Genomic DNA, 18277 nt, shown 5'->3' on the forward strand with positions numbered 1-18277 from the left:
GTGGTTCCTGCAGCCTTCCCTCGTTTTCCCCACCGGCCCGTGACAGTCTGACCCTGCAATCTCGGTAGGCTTTCATTCCTGGCACCAACAACCGTCACTTCGCAGACTCTGCAGCCCCAGCCCTGTGGTTTCCGAAGCTCTGGGTCCTGTGTGGACCTTGGTCTGCCCTGCCGGGTTTGGTGGCGCTCCACGGGCGAGGGGCGCTGGCCATGGGGGAGGGCCCTGGGCGAGGAGGGGGCGCAGGGGGCTCTTCTGGGCTGCTCCAAGCGGCCGGACGGAGCAGGTCCTCTCTCCATCCCGCCCCCAAACTGCCCAGAGGCTGGTTCTGAGCCCCAGCCCAAAGCAAGCACTCGGGCAGCAATGCCGTGAGGCTTTTGAGCTTTTGACAGCATCTCCCTTTCATACAGGGGATGACAAACAYGCTTTTCTCTCTCGAATGCCTGGATAACTGGCAGATACCATTTCAAGAATATTCAATATTACTAAGTTCCTTTTCCACCTACCATTTCCAAGTGATAGCTAAGGATGATTGACTACTACTAGCAAAACCCTGTATTTCCTGGCAGTAGGAAAAGCTATTGACTTCATTCACTGACACATTTGAGATAATCAGTGCTTCCATTAGCACTTAAAGGCTGTTCTAGCTGAACTGAGTTTTAGTGAGTTTTAAGTAAGCCACATGTGGTTTTGCCATAGGAAAATAAATAAAAAAGCACATTCTGGGCTGAGCATTAAGCTAGGGAAGACAGRCGGAGCTGTAAGCTAGGGAAGAAAGAGGTAACTCTTCTGAAAGCAAAGGTTGATGGCTGGTGTTGCACTGCCATCGTTGTTTGTTTTGCAGTCAGTGGGATGTCAGGAAGATGTAGCTGACCTTGAGAGCGCGACCTGAGGACAGAGCTAGGAATAAATGGCTCTCGATACAGCAGCTCTCGTGATGTATAGACAATACTGGTTATGCTACCCATMCAGTATAATCAGCAGGGTATTGTTTTCTCTTATAGTAAGGAAATGCAGTGAAAACTGTGGGTCTGCAGAGACACCTCTGAGGACGCCGGGACCCTCAGGGAAGCAAAGCAGAACAGCACTTGGGCGTAACTGGAATTTCTCCACTTTCTGCTGCAGAAAGTAAATCTGCTCTAGGCAATGGGTGCAAATGAGAACCACTCAATGGCAGTACTCACTGTACAGGGCATAACTGAGAGAGGCGAGTCTGAGCCTGGATTTTAAACCAGAGAGGAATTTTGCAGACAATATTATCGAGAAGTAAATTGCTCTTCTAATATGGCAATTCCAGCAGTGTTGCTCAAATATGACTGTTAGGATTTCCTTTTATGTGTCTGGGGCTTTTAATTCTGGCCTTTGAAAGAAAATTTTCTTCTTTTCTGAAATAATTCTGCTTTGTAGCCTCAGTGTTTAATAGGTGGTCACAAGCCTCAGTGTTTAATAGGTGGTCACAATATCGATCCTTTCTCTGTAGTCAGGAGAACTGCACTGCTGTTTATTTTTAATCAGTTCCAATTTTAACTCAGGCTGAGATACTTCCATGAATGCCAGTTTGCCCTGAAAGGGCGTTCGGTGTTTCGGGAGCAATCAAATCTGAGTCTGGGCTACTGTGGTCATCGCAGTGAGGCTGTTCACCATTGGAGCTGCTTTCTTCTGCCTGTCTCCTTGCAAACACCTGTCTGCAATGCGTGGAAAGAAAAAAACGTACCATTATTGGGGGATCTCCATGTGGAAGACAGATGACAGCAGCTTCATAAGCAGGCAACTTCTTAAAGTTTAAAAAAAAATATATAGAAGCTGGTTGTCCTAACAACAAAATGCACCAAATTCAGCATGAGTCTGACATCTGTCCTCTTTATCAACCATGAGTATCAAGCTTTTGCTTCACAAAGGGGTATAACCAATAGAAACAYTTTGAACTACGGACCAGATTTGATGCCCCTCTCATCACCCTCCCAGTTGGGACCCTTAGTTCAGTCCTCATCACAGTTCTTTAGTTGGGATTTTAAAGGGAAAACTGGATGCTTTSCTTTGACTTGCTGTATAGTGGGAGTGAAGGGCGCTTTCATGGATGGTCCTGGGGGAGAGAAGGAGGATAGGAGTGATGTGGGTCTAAAGCGGGCAAAGCTACCTGAACCTGGGGCAAGAACTAACCAGCACCAGCTAGCAATCAGTATTTTTAAACCAGCAGGGCTGGAGAACAYGCATCCCAGAGACCTGAACACCGCCTGAGGAGACCTCTGGCCAACCCGTGTTAATTTTTAACCATCCTCAGAGTAGCTGGGAAACTCTACAACACTGGAAGAGGGCTAAGTGCCAGCGTRCAAAGAGCTGCCCTCAGCCAGTGGAACGGACCTCAGTTCCAGGAAAAAAATCATGGGAAAACTCAGATAAGATATAGCTGACAAAAGTTTCAAAGGACAGACAAAAAGTAATTCCAGACAGTTCATTTTAGGGAACAACAGGTATGGTGAAACAAGCCTGATTTCATTCTTTTGGGGCATTCCACTTCTCGGCTGACAAAGGTGGCTGCATATATGTACATGACATTGCAGTAAGGGTTTTGACTTAATGCAGTTCTGTTTTCTTTAAAAATAACTGTGAATCTCAGAGTGTAGCTGGAGAATGACCATTGGCTATGAATGCTTCCAGGAGAGCTCCACAGCTGCCTGATACTGTTCAGCGTTTCCACCAGGGAATATGGAATCAGGGAGTATGGAGTATTTCATCTGGAAGTATGTGTGAGATATTGCTGTGAACAAAATTTACAGGGAAAGATACAGTGAGACAAGGAAGAGGAGCCAGGTAAGATGGACCTGCTCACACAAAACGCATTGTAAAGCTTCACCCCTGGCACTAATGTTGAGAACTGCAGATTTTTTATGAACTATACTCTCCCTTAATAGAGTGGACTGAGAATGTTTTTCCTTGTAGCACAGGAAGGGTTGAGATGTCAACAAATAAAAAAAAAAGCAGAGTTCATATTTTGAATTTGTTGATTGTGGAGGCAGACATGTGRTCTTTTAAAGTCTGGAGCACATGGTACTGTGATTCCAAAATATCCTATGATGTTTATCGCGATTTGATCTGTCCATAGCAATCACTTCTTTGGCATCGCCAACTTAGTCCTCTCTTCTTTTCATTTATGAGTAGCCTATATCTTTTCTAATGCAAATATATGTTTAGTCCTGTTTTTATTAAAACTTATTAACTAAACCAAGATGCAAGGGCAAGGCACAGCAATGAGAAGTACTGACCAAAATAATAAAATGAACTTGTTCTCCTCTGCAGAGGGACAGGACCTGGGCAGATGTTGGCCGCCCTCACTGGGCAGCACTCTCAAATCTCCTCTAGAACATCAGTTTTCTGGGGTTTATGTCTCTTGAGAGTGAGCTGCCCTGTTTTTACATTGTCTGAGGACTGCCTGGACTGGATGTTCTGTACCTTCTGAGGAGAAAATGTTTGATTTGATAATATGCTCATTGATAGGACACTGAATGCATTGCTCAAGAGCTGTTTCACAAATGGAAGTGTGCGTGTCATTTGWAAATATCGCTCTGGTGCCTGTTACATAGGAAGTCTTTTTTATGACATTAGAAACTATTTAACTATTTTGAAAACAAACCCCCCATAATTTTAGATTTCAAAAGAGAAAGGGCAGGAGCAGAGAAAGCAGCGGATAGAGTCTCAACCCTGATGGTCCCTTTCCCAGGAACTAAGACGCAGAGGCGACTGCACAGCCCACCCTGGACATGTGTTTGCCTGGTCCCTCCTGGCTTCTTTCTCCAAGGGTTTCTTGGAGTGTTTCTCCGAGCACCACTGCAGAGGTCCTCGTGYTCTCACCTCATGTTCAGTGTGTGGGTGTATCAGTTTCCTCTCCGGTGCAGAAACTCAGCTTAACCAGTTTTCACTTGATCAGTAGTCTCTGAGCAACTTCAGCATCACTGTACTGTCACATCAAAGCCTGCCAAAAGCTGCAGCTCTTGTTGCCCTTGGCCACCCTTTAGATGTCAGGAGTGAGAACACTTTTCTGTGAAGCCGCTATAATTTGAGCTCTGATGGTGACTGAAGTCTTTGACAGGCTTTGAGCCTTTGACTGTTCCCAGCCTCTTTAACAGCCTCTGCTGCTCTGGGTCTGAGCGCTGCTCCTGTGAAAAGGACCTGGTTCTGTCGACATATGAAGAAAAAGGTCTCCTAATGGTGGAGGTGTGAAAGACAGCTTTATCCCTTGAAATCAAGTCTTAAGAAGAGCATACCTGCTGTTTGAGATTAAATTCAGAAATCAAACAAGGGATATACATACAATTGGGATGTCCCAGGAACACTGCCTACGGGACACGAGCTGTAAAGTCTCTGCCGTCTCAGGGGTGTTGCTGTGATCTTTGCAGTCAAGCCATGCAGAGCTCAAACACTGTTCCTCCAAGTGCCCTTCCTGAGCTTCAGATTTAAATCCTTCTGGGAAGCTGGGTTCCTTCCAAGTTATATAGCCTTCCCCTTCAAGAACATCAAGATACCTSAGTGTAAGAATCCATGATCACCACTAGTGGGAGGTAGTTGCTAGAGTTCAYGGTTGAATATATCAACTGAACTTAGACAAATTCCTTTCATTCCAGGAAAGAGTCTACTGTGATAGAGAACTCTGGAGAAAGCAGGGAACAAGAAGAGCTGCCTGAGAACATGGTCTGCTTCCTCAGGAAAGTAGCTCTGATGCTGGTCTCCTTACTATACTACTACCAAGATCTTCCTCTCCCCAAAGACAAGGTAGCATGCCCAAGCAAAGAGAGCTGACACTTCTTCCTGGCATCTGCAAAAAGAGAAACTCATTCCTGGAGTATCCAATTAACTGCTTTTGGGGACGGTTGTTGAAGGTAAACCAAAAAGGAACCACCACCAAAAAAATCCCTCTGAAGACTGTCTGCTGTCATGTGAGAGCTAAGATATTGTGAAACATATTGTTGTGTTTTTCTAGGAATCAAAAACCCTGAGCTGTCAAATATCCAAATAGGCTCCCCAGTTCCAGGAATGAAGCAACTGCTGTGATTCATTTGGATGGAGCCAGAAAATTGGAAGGGCACATGAACATTGTACAGTCTGGCCACGAAAAAAGCTCTTACCTGCAAACTGAGAAGATGGCTCACTACACAACAGACCTTTTAAAGCCAACTCRCACACCTCCAGCTCTGGCAAGTGTTATCCTGAAACCACATGTTACTATATGTCCCAGAAATATTGGGTAAAATTTGATGGTACTAGGGAGAAGAAATATCTAAACATTGAATCATTTTCCTATTGCCAGAAAGCTYTCTGGAGTCAGAACAGCTCAATATGCTACCAAGGAGTCCAGAAGTCATTTGACTGATTCCTTCTCTGAGGCTACTATGGCAGCAAGAAATGTGGATAAGGGTTGAGAATTGCAGACTTTCCAACTCCCTGAGTAGCTGGCTCTTTTTCTTCTTTTTTTAATATTATGTCTGGCAGGCAAGTAATTGCCAGAAGATTTTATAGGGCCTCACAGCAGTCTCAGTCATGGCTGTCAGGAATGCACAGGCTTCTAGTCAGGACACGGGAATCTCCATTTGGGAGGTCTAGGAAGGAACATTGCTGGCTCCCGTGGCAGAAGGTTTTAGCTTTCAGCAGGAATGGCCTTCAGCCACTAACCCTGGAATCAACCACTTCTTTGTTGTGATAATGAGTATGAAGTAACTGGCCCTGCTCCCCAAAACATTTTTTCTTTCGGTAGCAATTTCATAAGAGTTACCAAAGGGATCAGCACTTGGATTCTTTGCTGCAACCTTCTTGGAGGCATCAGCCCTCTCCTCCTGACCTTTCTCATCAGATCGGCAGCAAATGACTTTGTAGGACAGAGAATATTGAGTAGCAATCTGATCATGGCTTCAGGTCCGGGCAAGCTCTCAGAGCTTAGGAACTATGCTGCAGCATATGCACATCCAGATGTGGCATATGGCATTCAGGGGGCTTTGATGCCAGCTTCTTTTCTATATGGATATAGAGCTATAACTAGCACTGGCACAGGCTGCCCAGGATGTTGTGTCTCCTTCTCTGGAGATCTTCCAAACCCACCTGGATGCCGCCCTGTGCCCCGTGCTCTGGGTGTCCCTGCTGGAGCAGGGGGTTGGACTAGGTCATCTCTAGAGGTCCCTTCCAACCTCAACCATTCTGTGAGTCTGTGATTCTGTAAAAAAACACCAGCCTCTACCAGGGTAGATGTCATGGCCTTGCCCAAATCTTGATATGCACAGTGGAGGAGATGTAATCACTGCGTGWTATACAAGACCAAACTGTACGGCCTTCAAGGGCCCTACAGAGATCCAGCTGGCGGTAGATCCAGCCGATGTGTGGAGAGTGGGAATGCTTGACAGCCAACTGYGGAGGAGCCGAAGGAGGGAGCACTCTGGTTTCAGCGGGCAGATGAGCAGGCTGGAGCGACACACGCTGCCTTGCAGGCCCTGAGCTGAGCTCAACAGAGAGGTTGGTGAGCACAGGAACAGCAGTGAAGGTAGAAGTTCCCCAGCCCTGACCTGAGACGTGTTTTATATGTTTGATGGGTAAAGGTGTTGGAATTATGACAGGGAAAAAGAAAGGAGAATTCAAAAGAGAAATTAGGCAAACTCCATGCCACTGGTAATGAAAGGATTACATAAAAAGAAGATACTGGGGAATGTGGTGGGAGTGAACCAGAAGAATTTCTTTCAGGCAACCCACTGTATTTTATTTTTCAGAGTGGGAGAAGTCAAATTAGCGCAGAAAGATAAAAAATAAATGGAACTCAATCAAAAAGAGCCATTTTTAAGGGCTTAGTAGTCTTTTCAATCCTAAAATTTCTAACAGCAYGTTTCAAGTCTAGTATAATGACAGGCACAATGATTTCAAACCCGCTTTCCATTAGCAGTTCCTGGGCTTTTCAAAAAACATCTCGAGATTTCCCTTGGTCACCACAGCTCTTCAGATGGGTGAGACTGGACATAATATTGGGAATGAATATGGATATTTTAAAGACGAAGATTCCACTCTCAGAAACGTGATAGAGAAATTAAAAAATCTAACATTTAATCGTGTGAAGTCTTTCACACATTGAGATTTTTCTGCCTATAGGCTTCTCCTGCCAGTTCTTTATGCACAGTAAATTAACGGCAACTTGCTTCTGCTACTCTGTAATTGTATGTCCTTTTTCATGCATTTCTGGCATTATTAGCTTGCCTCCTGCTTTGTGGTATATTTAGGCAAGTTGCTTTTTATTGTTGTTGTTACCTTTTGTTAGCATGCCAGAGGCCTTAGGGTGCCAACAAATAAGACTATTCGTGCTCCCTTTTCCTGCCATGTTATTCTCATTTGCCTCTGCTTGTTCATGACCTAATCTTGAACCCCTGCCTAATTTGCTGAGCTGATTTCTYGGCATCTTGCTCAGACTAGGAGAAGCAGCGGGCAAACCCATCCTTGTTTGCACAAAAGTTATTTGCCAAAGAAACTAGCAGCAAACAAAGCAAACTGAATGTAAAAAGCTGCAAACAGAAACCTGTCCTTAACAAAGTTCAAAATCACAGGCTGGCTTCGGCGTACGATCCCATTCAGCGAGCGGGTGCCCTRCGCCGTGGGCACCGGCTGCATCCACTGCAGCTGCAGGACAGGGCCTGGCATCTCGTGGAAAACTGGGGCATCCCTGTCACAGCGAGGTATTGACGCCCCGGCCTTTTCAGTCACGGAGATTTCAGGTGGGAACCAGCTGCCCAAATACACCGTGTGCTCCACATTTCTGCCCTGGAGGGTGCTCCACTGTTTTGCCAAGCAGAGCTGTAAAAACGGCCAGTGGAATCTACCATGTCAGTTTGGGATTTCTGGGATCACATACACGTGATATAGACGTTGAGGCATTGAGTAGCAAAGACTTTGTCATAACCAATTTAATATACAACTTTAAATCATTCCACTTATTTATTACCCTCATTTAAAATAGATGATCTGCACGTGAGTAGCATTGTTTTCCCATTATTGCATCTTAAAATGGATGATACTTTACCCTGTGAGTATTTTAATGGGACTCTTCAATTAAATAGCAGTGATCTAAAGGTGAAAATAGTTCATAATGAGAATTTTTCAATCACTCCTCCTTGAGAACCAAACTGATTTATTTTTCTTGCTGTAGAATGTGTTTCCCTGTTTTTCTCAGTTTCCTCTAACCCCCTTTTAAGGTGGGCATCCTCAGGTAAGTATAGTATTTTTGGAGTGATCTAAGAAATGCCACACATGCCACCTTTGTAATCTCACTAGCAAGCCTCCTCTTAAGATCAAGGACTAGAGAACAGCTCTGGGAGCTCAGGTTCCTCTTTCCCACCACCGTAATTCCCCTTTCCTTCTTAAAAGTGATTTACAAGCTGTACTCCCCTATAACATCTTAGTTCCGTAACACACGACCTCGAAAGCTGCCGGAATGAGAAGGCAAGTTGTTTGTCCCCAGCCTGCTCTGACAGCCCCTCTGCTTTGCTCTTCCGCCACCTTCCCGTGATGGGCAAATTGCAGCAGTGAGGAATTTGTGTTTTATCCAGCTGATTGATACAGGCAATGAATAGCAGTGGACTGAGAGGCACTCACATTAAATAGTAAAATAAGCAGTGTCRTGTCTGTGTGCTCTTGTGAAAGCTCTGTGTAATCAGTGGATCACCTGAAGCAAGGAATGAACAACTCCATGCAGACCATTTTAAAATGCTGATCTATACTTACTTTCTCCCTGGCGGTACTTACTTGATTGGTGTCGATCCGGAGCGGGACATATAAAGCAAAATAAGGAAGAGAAACATCACAAATGCAGCAAGCCCAACCCAAAAGGCTATGACGATAGTATCTGTGAGCACAACACAATAATTCTGTTATTGGCAACACAGGAAACATAAAACACACACGTATATCTAGTGATTTCTAAGAACTATGTCATTTAATTGATTCAATTTAACTAAACTCTTGAGAGGGAGGAACCTGAGCAGCAAGTCGTTAAACAGGCTCATAGCAGCGCCTGGTAACAGTGCATGGCCAGGGTTGCATGAGAGTTTGGAACAAGGRAAGCCAGCAGGTGTGACTGTGACTGGCACCATGCGTGCATTCAGAAGGGGGTATAGTGCATTTAGGAGGGTTTTCAGCATTTCTTTGTAGTTAACACAGTTCCTCTCACAAAGTCACGGGGCATTGGGTGAGCAGTGCAGTACTCAGGAGGACTAAAATGTTACTACTCAGTCTATCAGCCAGATCCTGCTCTCAAGTGTGTAACTACAACCACGCATGGACTCTAGGAGGGATCTGATGACGCTTTTAAGGAGGAAAATCTACTCTTGGAGCACTTCTTTTCCCGCCCCAGTTGCTCCAACAGTCCTGCTCCCCAGGATGTAGGTACTGATGTGCTCCCCAGCTAAGGCCTTAAAAAGACTGGGCGCTGCGCAGGACGTAGGCTTAGGAACACCCGGGATTCATAACCAGCTACTCACTTCGACTGAGGGGAAAAAGAAGGGTCAATGACTCCAGAGGCAAATACTGACTAAGAGAAAATAAATCTTCTATCTCAAAGGACAAAAAAACACCAGTGTTCTTTGAAACACGTCCAATATGTTTGATTAGGTATTTCTTTGTGAAGAAGTTCAGAACGTGTTGTCATCAGAGCCACAAAGAGATGAAGGGGAATTACTCTAGTTCCTTTTAAACCTAAAATTAGAACTGACCCAGTGGGAGTCTTATCAGGAAGCTGTTTTGGATGGGCTCCTGAGCAACGGAACGTGCAAAGTGACTGCTGGAAAATCAGCTTATTTTATTCTGCCTCTGTTAAATTAAGTTTTTACTGAGCTTCAATGCAGAGGATGATAAATTAGCATGAGAGAGCCACTGTTCTGACTCATCCATCACAGAATTATTATGGGAAAAAGGGACTGGCGGCTACTGGCCAGTCCYGAGTCCTCAAGGAAGGATTAGAGGACTTCTGTAAGAAAAAAAAAAAGGCTATTTACGATCCAAGGATAATCTGAAAAGCTCCAAGTTTTGAAGTACTCAAAGCCTCACAGAYAGGGTGAAAGAGTCTGCATTTTTAYATATATATTCCCCATCAAGGTCATTTTGGTTTATATTTTAAGAGGAACTTTAATATAATTCATAGGATTCACAGAAGCTAATCAGAACTGCTCCGCATCTCAGGAGGAGTCTGAGCTCCTGAGGATAAACAGAAACTCCCCGGATATTTTTAAGGTCTTACAAATAATATGTATATATTTTATATTTTAACTGAGATAACATATTTTAACAATCTCTCTCTGTAAAAAAAAACTTCTATTGCTGAATTTTATAGACACCTCTTGTGTGTGTGTGTGTGTGCGCACGCGTGCATGTACATGTGTTTTATTAAATTGCCTATTAGTTCATGGGCCAACCTTGTTATTATTTTTATACAAAATGGATGGAGCTGCACAATGCGGTTAATGCAAAGCAAGACTATAACTTTGYGGTCGCATTTAGATTCATTTTCATGATAAGAACAGAGTCTTACAACAGTTCAGGGACAGGCCACATAACAGAACGAAAGTGCAGAGATTTGGGTCCCTGCTTTAACATTATACAAAACACACACACACAMAAAAAATCAGCAAGAAGCTGAATTAGGGGGCTCCAATTCCATCCCAGGTTTTTCTGTGTGTTTTATTTGGGCTGAGCCAGCAATGCACCAAAGCAAAAGCTGAAGCCCTTTTGCACTCACCCTGCAAAGAGTCTCTGCAACGTCAAGTTTTACCGCTGGAGACAACAAACACTTTGCCAAACCCGAATGTTTGTGGCTATCTAAGCCCTTATCTGACGGGAAATTATCACATTTCATCTTCAGCCCATCCAGGGCAAGGACTTGCTGAGCCTACTTTGTTTACATAGCTCCAAGCCCAAGGAGACAGTAACAGTGCCTTTTGAAAGTATGGGAATATACATTTTATGTAAATACAGGAAAATCTACAAAGTAAATCATTTGCCTGACTAGTCTTTGTATTTAAAGCACGTAAACAAACTAACCAACTACAGAATTAATTCCCTTGGTGTTTTCCTTATAACTTGAAATCTCTGTTCTCTCCATCTTTGGAGAAGAAAGAATAAATGTACTAAGATGATGCAGCCTCCATTCCTCCTTGATTACTGACATGGAAAAAATGTCTATTTTTATATGAAGAACAAAAAAAGTTTTATTTTCCTGATTATCAGAAAATCAAGCCCAATATTTTAAGCTGAGAATTGAATATTACCAATGTGTTTTTTTCCTAAGGACATAAATCATGGAGCAGAACTCTGTTTTAAGAAGCTGCCTAGAGATACGTTACATGAACTGCAACCCAAGGGAATGCAGATTGCCATAACATTATCCTGCTGAGAGGAAAAAAACATACATCCTGAACCCTGCTCTGGTACCTTTGTAGTTGCTCTTTGCCTGGCAGATGAGCAGCTGAAGCACAGAAGCTGCTTCCTGCAGATCTGTTTCCCAAAGCTGAGCCCAAGGGCGGTTTCTTTGTCTAACAGAGGATGTTCTCACCCCACAGCCCTTTTGCCAGCAAAGGTCTTTGCGCTTCCTCCTCTATCCAGCCACCCACAGCAAGGAACTGGTGGATATTTTGTACCTTTGAGGCTCCCGCTCCTTCTCTAGCGGATAAACAAGCTAAAGTTGCTGGAGAAGCAAATCAGGTGTGTAAACACAAAGTGTGATCATCTAAGTCACCTCTTTGGAATATAAAAAGGTCTGAAAGAAGGCAGACCTCTCCTTCTTTAGGGAGGAAAAAGAGAGGAAATACAGAAAAAATCAATAGCAGAGTGGTTTACTCTGCTTTCTTAGGGAAACGAGGCTTATGAGATCACKTTGCGTGCATGTGCTCACGTGCGTGTGGGAATTTCCTGCCTGGAAGAATTAGCAAATTTCAATTAAATTTAACAGAGAGGGAACATCATCTCACTGCAATATGATTTCTACAAGCGGAAAAAAAAAAGAAGAAAAAAAAAAGGCAGCAGGGTAGAAATATCCTATAATCCTATWAATGGCCATGGAAAGAAACGCTTTACCACAAACTCCACCCCTGCTGGATATCTGGGAAGGCAAATGTCAGAAAGATGCTATTAATGGGAAGAAAAGGTCAGATTCCTGAGCGGGGCTTGCGCAAAGCCAGGTGGTTTAACGCGGCAGTTCAGGGTTCCCCTCGTGAGCTTTGGGGCAACTATCTGCCCAGGCATCCTTAAACTGAAGACCACCAGAGAAGCAGTGCAAAGCTACTCCAAACCTGCCTGTTCCCAACAGCACCGTAGGCTGCTCTAGTCAGAATTTGGGAGCAGGATTTTACACATGGAAGAGGGGGGATATTACACTGCCTTTTCTGCAGCATGGTGCCCGGGGCTCCCAAGTTTGGAGGCCACATAGAAATGGGATGCCCAAGTACCTGGGCTTACACTAATCCCTTGTGGCATGAGCTGCCATTTTACCTTATCAAAACCACATAGCAATTTGCTTTCCCTGATGAGTAAGCATAAAAAGACACAGCTCGTTGTGTAAAACCAGGCACGCAAGGGAATCGGCAGTCACGTGCGCTGCTAACGCGGCTGCCTTTGGGGAATGTTATTTCACATCCACCGAAAATAAACTTTMAGGATCAGCAGTTTGCTTCCATGACCATAATGCAGTTTGGAGGTAATGTATATGATTAGGTTGTCTTACACTTCAGGAGCACTAAATCATAGCTTTTCTCATAGGCTATTTTTTGTTGTCGTACGAAACTCAATAGGATTACTTACAGATGGATGCCAAATAAAAGCCCAAAGGAAGAAAAGTAATAGTATATGTTTTCATTTTGGTGAAAGCATAGAGTTATTCCTTTATCAAAGCCTTAACTGTGTTTAACTCAGTTCTGGCATAAGCCTTGCGTTCCCAGAGGGAAAACACTGTAGTCTGCAGATCAGATCTGTTCACTCTGTCTTCATGTAGATAAGCAGCCCCCCAAACCACTGATTTGCGTGTCAGTAGATTTCCCCTTAGCAAATGGTTAAAAAGAAACCCGTCCTCTAAACAGGAGTTCATGTCAGCAGTCTGAAATACCATACGATAAACCAAAGAGCTTCAGTGTTTGTAGAAATTGCTACTCAAACATTGATTAATGCAGCTTGGAAGGCAGACACTCATCCACACAAACCACACAAACCAGCATGGCATCCGTTACAAAGAAAACAAACTCAGAGAGAACACGCAACGTTTTCCTGGGGTAGATCAGCACCTACCACTCTGCAATACTTACATTTATTAACCTTCAACTTCCTTCCATCTACTGGAATTGGGTCTATGTAATCCCAGTAATATTCGTAAGACCAGAAATACTCGGAAGCGTTTGTTCTGTTAGCCATTTCAGGAGGGCATTTCAAAGCAGYTCAGGACTCCAACCAACTACTTTGTTTCATCGTACTTCAGCGCCCTCAGAAAGAGGTTGCATAACTGATGCCTGTGTAAATCACCCTGCAGCTCAAGGACTGCCTTGGTAAYAAAAAAAACAGTTAGCAGAAACGAGCATTAGCAGGAGCATTTAGATGCAATCCTCTATTCCCGGTGGGCAATTRAGCTACTCCTCGGCATATTTAAACTGAGATGGATATAAAATAAAGTAAGGGTGGCATGGACACGGGCCAGCTGCATCCCAGCCTCCGAGAAACTAGCAGCAATGAAGCATACTCAGGACCTGCAGCAAGCAGCTGGGCTAAGTTTTCTGTGTTTCCAGTAACACATAGAAAAACCTGACAAGAATTGCTAAGATTCTCCAGAAATAAGGCTCGTATTGAAGTAAGCATAGGTTTTGCCTTGTACTTTTTCATTCGGCTGCTCCCCCCCCCCCAAAGCAATGGATGAAAAAGCAGCTTCTGAGACAAGGTGCAGGCTCGAAYGCACTGAGCTGCCCAGTGCCTTCGTCCTGCAGCACTGCAAGTACCTCGGCACGGGCATGCACACAAGATTTCTTGTTTTTAAAGAGCAACAGATTCTTTTTACTGCAGCCCTAAAGCCTACAGGCTATTTCCCCGGGGCTAGAACATATCTCTGCTGCTCACCCTGGCCAGGCCCTGCTGCACTGCAGGGCACACTGGGGCATCACTTGGAGCAATACCAACGGCCAGTTAAAACCAGGCGCCTCCAAAACCCGCGCTGAGCTTTTATTTCCCTTCTCCCTTCCCTCACGAGCGCTTCCAGGCGCCTCCTCACGCGCCTCTCGACGTGCGCTGAGCCCAAGCACAGCAGGACAAGCTACCCTCCCCRACACCAGCAATGGCGGCGGAGGCGCCGCGACCGTTAGCGGCGCCAACGGCCGCGGGGCGGGGCCAACGGCCGCGGGGCGGCGTCACTGCCGCTTCCGGCGCGCGCCGCTTGAAGGCGCCATGGCGGGCGCGCTGTTCGCGCCGCTCGGCGCCGCGGCCGGGCCCGACTCGTCGCTGTCGCTGCTGGAGGCGGAGGGCGCGCAGGAGGCGGCGGCAGCAGCAGCCCGCGGCGGCGGCGGCTCGGGCCCCGAGGCGGACGAGGAGCTGCTGCCCATGGTGTTCCTGTGCGCCGGCTGCAAGCGGCCCGTGGGCGACACGCTCAGCTGGGCGGCCAACGACGAGGAGGGCGGCTGCATCCTGCTGCGCAGTGCGTGTCCCCGGCCGCCGCCGCCGCCCCGGCCGCCGCCCGCCGCGCTGAGCCCTCTCCCCCCGCAGGTGCCTCCGCCAGCGTCGCCGTGGACACGGAGCAGAAGGTCTCCAAGCGGCCCGGCGAGTGCGGATGGTGAGGCCGGCTGCGGGGCGGCCCGGGGCGGCCCTGCCGGGCCCGCGGGTTTGCCTGCGGGTCGAGGGGGGCCGGGAGCAGCCCTGCAAGGGGCCTGGAGCAGCCCTGCTGCSGGGGCGGGTTTACCTGTTGGCCCGGCCGACATGGTCCCCACGAGGACCTGCCCTAGCCCAGTGCAGGCTAGGCCATAATAATTACCGCCAACCACGTTGGGGAATTTGAGAGTAAACCCTGACAATCACAGGTGGATGATCCTACCATCTCTGAAAGAGGTGATGGGAGAACCCTCCTTCCCTCCCGCCTCTTTYCCTGCCCCCAAATAAATCTGGTGTGTCTCTCTTGCAGCATGGTTGAGACGCTGACGTGTGCTGGCTGCTCCATGGTGCTGGGCAGCATCTACAGGTGCACGCCGAAGCATCTCGACTACAAGAGGGATATGTTCTGCTTCAGTATTGAATCRATAGAAAGGTAAAGGTAGCTGGGTGCTGTGGGGGGCCTTTGTTTTGCTTTAGATTGGTTTCTCTAGCTGTTGTTTGATGGACACTACTTTTGGTATTTATGGAATATCCAGAGGTGCTTATCCCTATTTCCAGGACAGTTCTCTGTGTTACTGCTGCTAACATCACAGTGCTAAAATGAAAGATATTTCTGTTTCTATATCATCTGAGCAGTAATGATGACAGCTATTTCTTCCAGCTAGTGCAACCTTTTCTGTGTTGGAATAACTTTTCACTTTATCCTGTAGCATCAGAATTGATGACTATTGTTGGAGACCAACTGTTATACAGCAATGCAGTCTTAGTAGTTCTGYTACTCTCTTAAATGAGTTGCTCTCATTTCATCTTACATTTTTTTTTGCAAGGTCACTAAGTATAGATTCTTGTTGCTTAGTCATGTTCCTGCATTGGTAGCTTGTTACTCTGCCACTACTCTCCACAATGAGGTTATAATTATTACATTTCTGTGTTTGTCTTCAGAGTGCAAAGTGCACAATCTAAACTCTAGCGTATCAGTTACATTCTAGGATCCTCAGAAAAACAAGCCCTTACTGATGAGGAGCCCATAACGCTCGAGAGTCGAGCTGTCTTGGAAGAGGCCCTGGAAAGGGTAAGATTTCACCTAGTGTTGCTCACTGTGTACGTGAGGTCTGAAGTTTTCATATCTGTAAATAGTTTCTTCAAAGCAAGCTATAGTTTGTCAGACTCTGCATTTTTACTGTGCGCTGTGACCCTTCATGCTGTTAGTATTGTGCATTAGCTAAGTTTCTCAGCAACTTACATAATTGTAATTTTTTTMCTGTCTGTTAAATACAATTTGGTTCCCATTTCTTTCTGTCTGTAGTCAGAATAGCTTGCCCCCTGTAGCTTTGCTTTGCTTCTCCAGGTTTTTTAATTTACTTTCAGGAAATCTACTTTTGTAGAAGCCTATCTTGCATGCAGATTGACTTCCTGTGGATTTTTTTTAATTGATCCATTGCCTAATAGTCTCATAAATGTGACTGGTTGCTCTCTTCTGTAAAAGTGGGAAGAGCTGGGAGTACATCCAATAAGCGTCAGCTTTCAAAGCCTGGTTGTGTAGCAGAAGCTGAATGTCTGGAATTGACCCCTCAAAGTGTGAGGGTGACTGGCATGGATTCTAGAGAGTGCTGAGAGATCATACTGAAATCAACTAAACCTCTAGACTGTGAAGGCAGTGGGAAAAGAGTTAAATAGGATTGATAACACCTGATTAGCTTCTAGTACTTATTGACATCTTTGCTTTGTTTTGTAAAGGTCTATTTCTTACCAAGTGTCTTTCCATCTTTCCTTTATAGGCAGACACCATATTAAAGGCACTGGAGGCAAGATTGACTGTTGTTGAATCAAGTTTTGCTTCTCTGCATAATAATGTCTGAAAAACTTCTGTAGGTGAATTCAGCTGTTGGGAATGATGTATGTGAATATTGCACTTGTAATCCTCTGCAGTCTACAGGGACCTTGAGAAAGCCCTGCGGAGAGCTGAGATTCACCTAGTTCATGCTGCAATAGGGCAATGCTGGCTGGAAGTCTTTGACACAGACAAATTCTTTTCCTCGGATAAAAGATTCCTCCAGAAAGAAAAAGTTTGTCCTTTTTTTTTTTTTTTTGCTTTTTTTTACTACTTCATGTGGACTCYTTGTTGATATACAAATATTCAAATTTTCATATGTGAAAGTAAAAACTCTGCCATGACTTCCTCACAATCTTCTCCGGCAATCTTTTCTTCAGACATTGCTTCACTTGTGCCTCTAGACAGGAGCAAGATAGTAATTGCTTCCTGCCCGCTCAAAGCTAAAATCATAGTGGTTGTAAAAGAAGTGTCCTCCTCTTGAAGCTCTGTTATATAAATAAGATTGCTGGCTGCACACCTTTAAGCAGAGCTTAGTGTACGTTTAAACTATCTCCAAACATAAGCCAAGAAGGCCTGTTAGGGCATTTTGTTTTGATGGAGATACCTCAGTTAAATAACTTGGATATTCTAATCTGTATTTGTTTAACTATGAGGGTTTTCTAGGTGTATGTCTTCCAAATGATTTTTTTTTCAATAAAATAAAGAAAATAGTAATGGTCTAAGAGAAGAATCATTTCAAGAAGGGTTTCTTCTGTCACCCAGCACTACTCAATTTACCACTTTGCATTCTTAAGTTTTGTCTGAAATGAACACCTCTTCTTGCCCCTGGTGGTAGGTACTGCTTAAGAAAGAAAGGAGGAAAAAGAAAATCTCAAATCTCCTGTTTGCCTTCTCCTTTTCACTGGTTAGCATCTATTTTGGCCCATGTTGATCATTTTCTTAGCCTGTTTCACATAATTAAAACACCCCAATATTTCCAATCAAGCTAGACACTGACTGCTGCAGATACTTTTTTTTTCACTCAGTTTGCCTCTGTGTGCTGCTGTGTGATATGGACTTCACAGCATCTAAAAATGTACACATACAAGATCCATTAACTCTTTCTTACTCTTTAATTAAAGCGGGTGGTGCTTTCCACTGGAAACTTGACTTGCATTCTCATTGGAAATGCTGGTAGTTGATGGCTGGATAGGCCTACCTCCTTTCTCTAGCTATATTGAAGTTTTGATATATGTTTAATTAGTGTAACTGTGTGAGGAGGGTGGAGCATTATGATTGCTACGTCTACTCTTGAAATATTTATCCCCTCAAATCGTCTGACCAAAGATTTTGACAAAGTAATAGGCTGCATCTGGACTTTTTTWAATCTGTCTTCTAAAGAAGAAAGRATAGAGAAAGGTGTAAATGTTTTATATGTGTGCTGTTTTGTTTTTGTTGCCTTCTTGCTCACATCTCTGATGGGGAGAGCTTTGCTACCTGCTACCTACCTTGATAGAGCTTCCACATGCATTCTCGTTTCCTGCTGGGAAAGATCCCATGGGCTAGGGCTCTAGAAGGAAGAGGGGCCCAGGAGAGCTGGTTAGTTTTCAAGCGGCATTTCCT

At 44.9% G+C, this 18277-nt stretch overlaps 2 protein-coding genes across 2 annotated transcripts; one reads left to right on the forward strand and one right to left on the reverse strand.

The window, feature by feature from the left end:
- Nucleotides 1-293: 293 nt before the first annotated feature.
- On the reverse strand, nucleotides 294-13513 carry MRAP (melanocortin 2 receptor accessory protein). The gene is made up of 3 exons (XM_026044948.1): nucleotides 13302-13513; nucleotides 8761-8860; nucleotides 294-1682 (listed from the first exon to the last, which is right to left on the reverse strand). The coding sequence occupies exons 1-3, from the start codon at nucleotides 13405-13407 to the stop codon at nucleotides 1526-1528; spliced, it is 363 nt and encodes a 120-aa protein (XP_025900733.1). The 5' UTR covers nucleotides 13408-13513; the 3' UTR covers nucleotides 294-1525.
- Nucleotides 13514-14424: 911 nt separating this feature from the next.
- On the forward strand, nucleotides 14425-17319 carry MIS18A (MIS18 kinetochore protein A). The gene is made up of 5 exons (XM_026044950.1): nucleotides 14425-14671; nucleotides 14740-14806; nucleotides 15152-15274; nucleotides 15820-15913; nucleotides 16620-17319. The coding sequence occupies exons 1-5, from the start codon at nucleotides 14425-14427 to the stop codon at nucleotides 16698-16700; spliced, it is 612 nt and encodes a 203-aa protein (XP_025900735.1). The 3' UTR covers nucleotides 16701-17319.
- The last annotated feature ends 958 nt before the right edge of the window (nucleotides 17320-18277 follow it).

This window comes from Nothoprocta perdicaria, unplaced genomic scaffold, assembly GCF_003342845.1.
Source record: "Nothoprocta perdicaria isolate Ctin4 unplaced genomic scaffold, notPer1 scaffold_391, whole genome shotgun sequence".
In the NCBI taxonomy this organism is placed as follows: domain Eukaryota; kingdom Metazoa; phylum Chordata; class Aves; order Tinamiformes; family Tinamidae; genus Nothoprocta; species Nothoprocta perdicaria.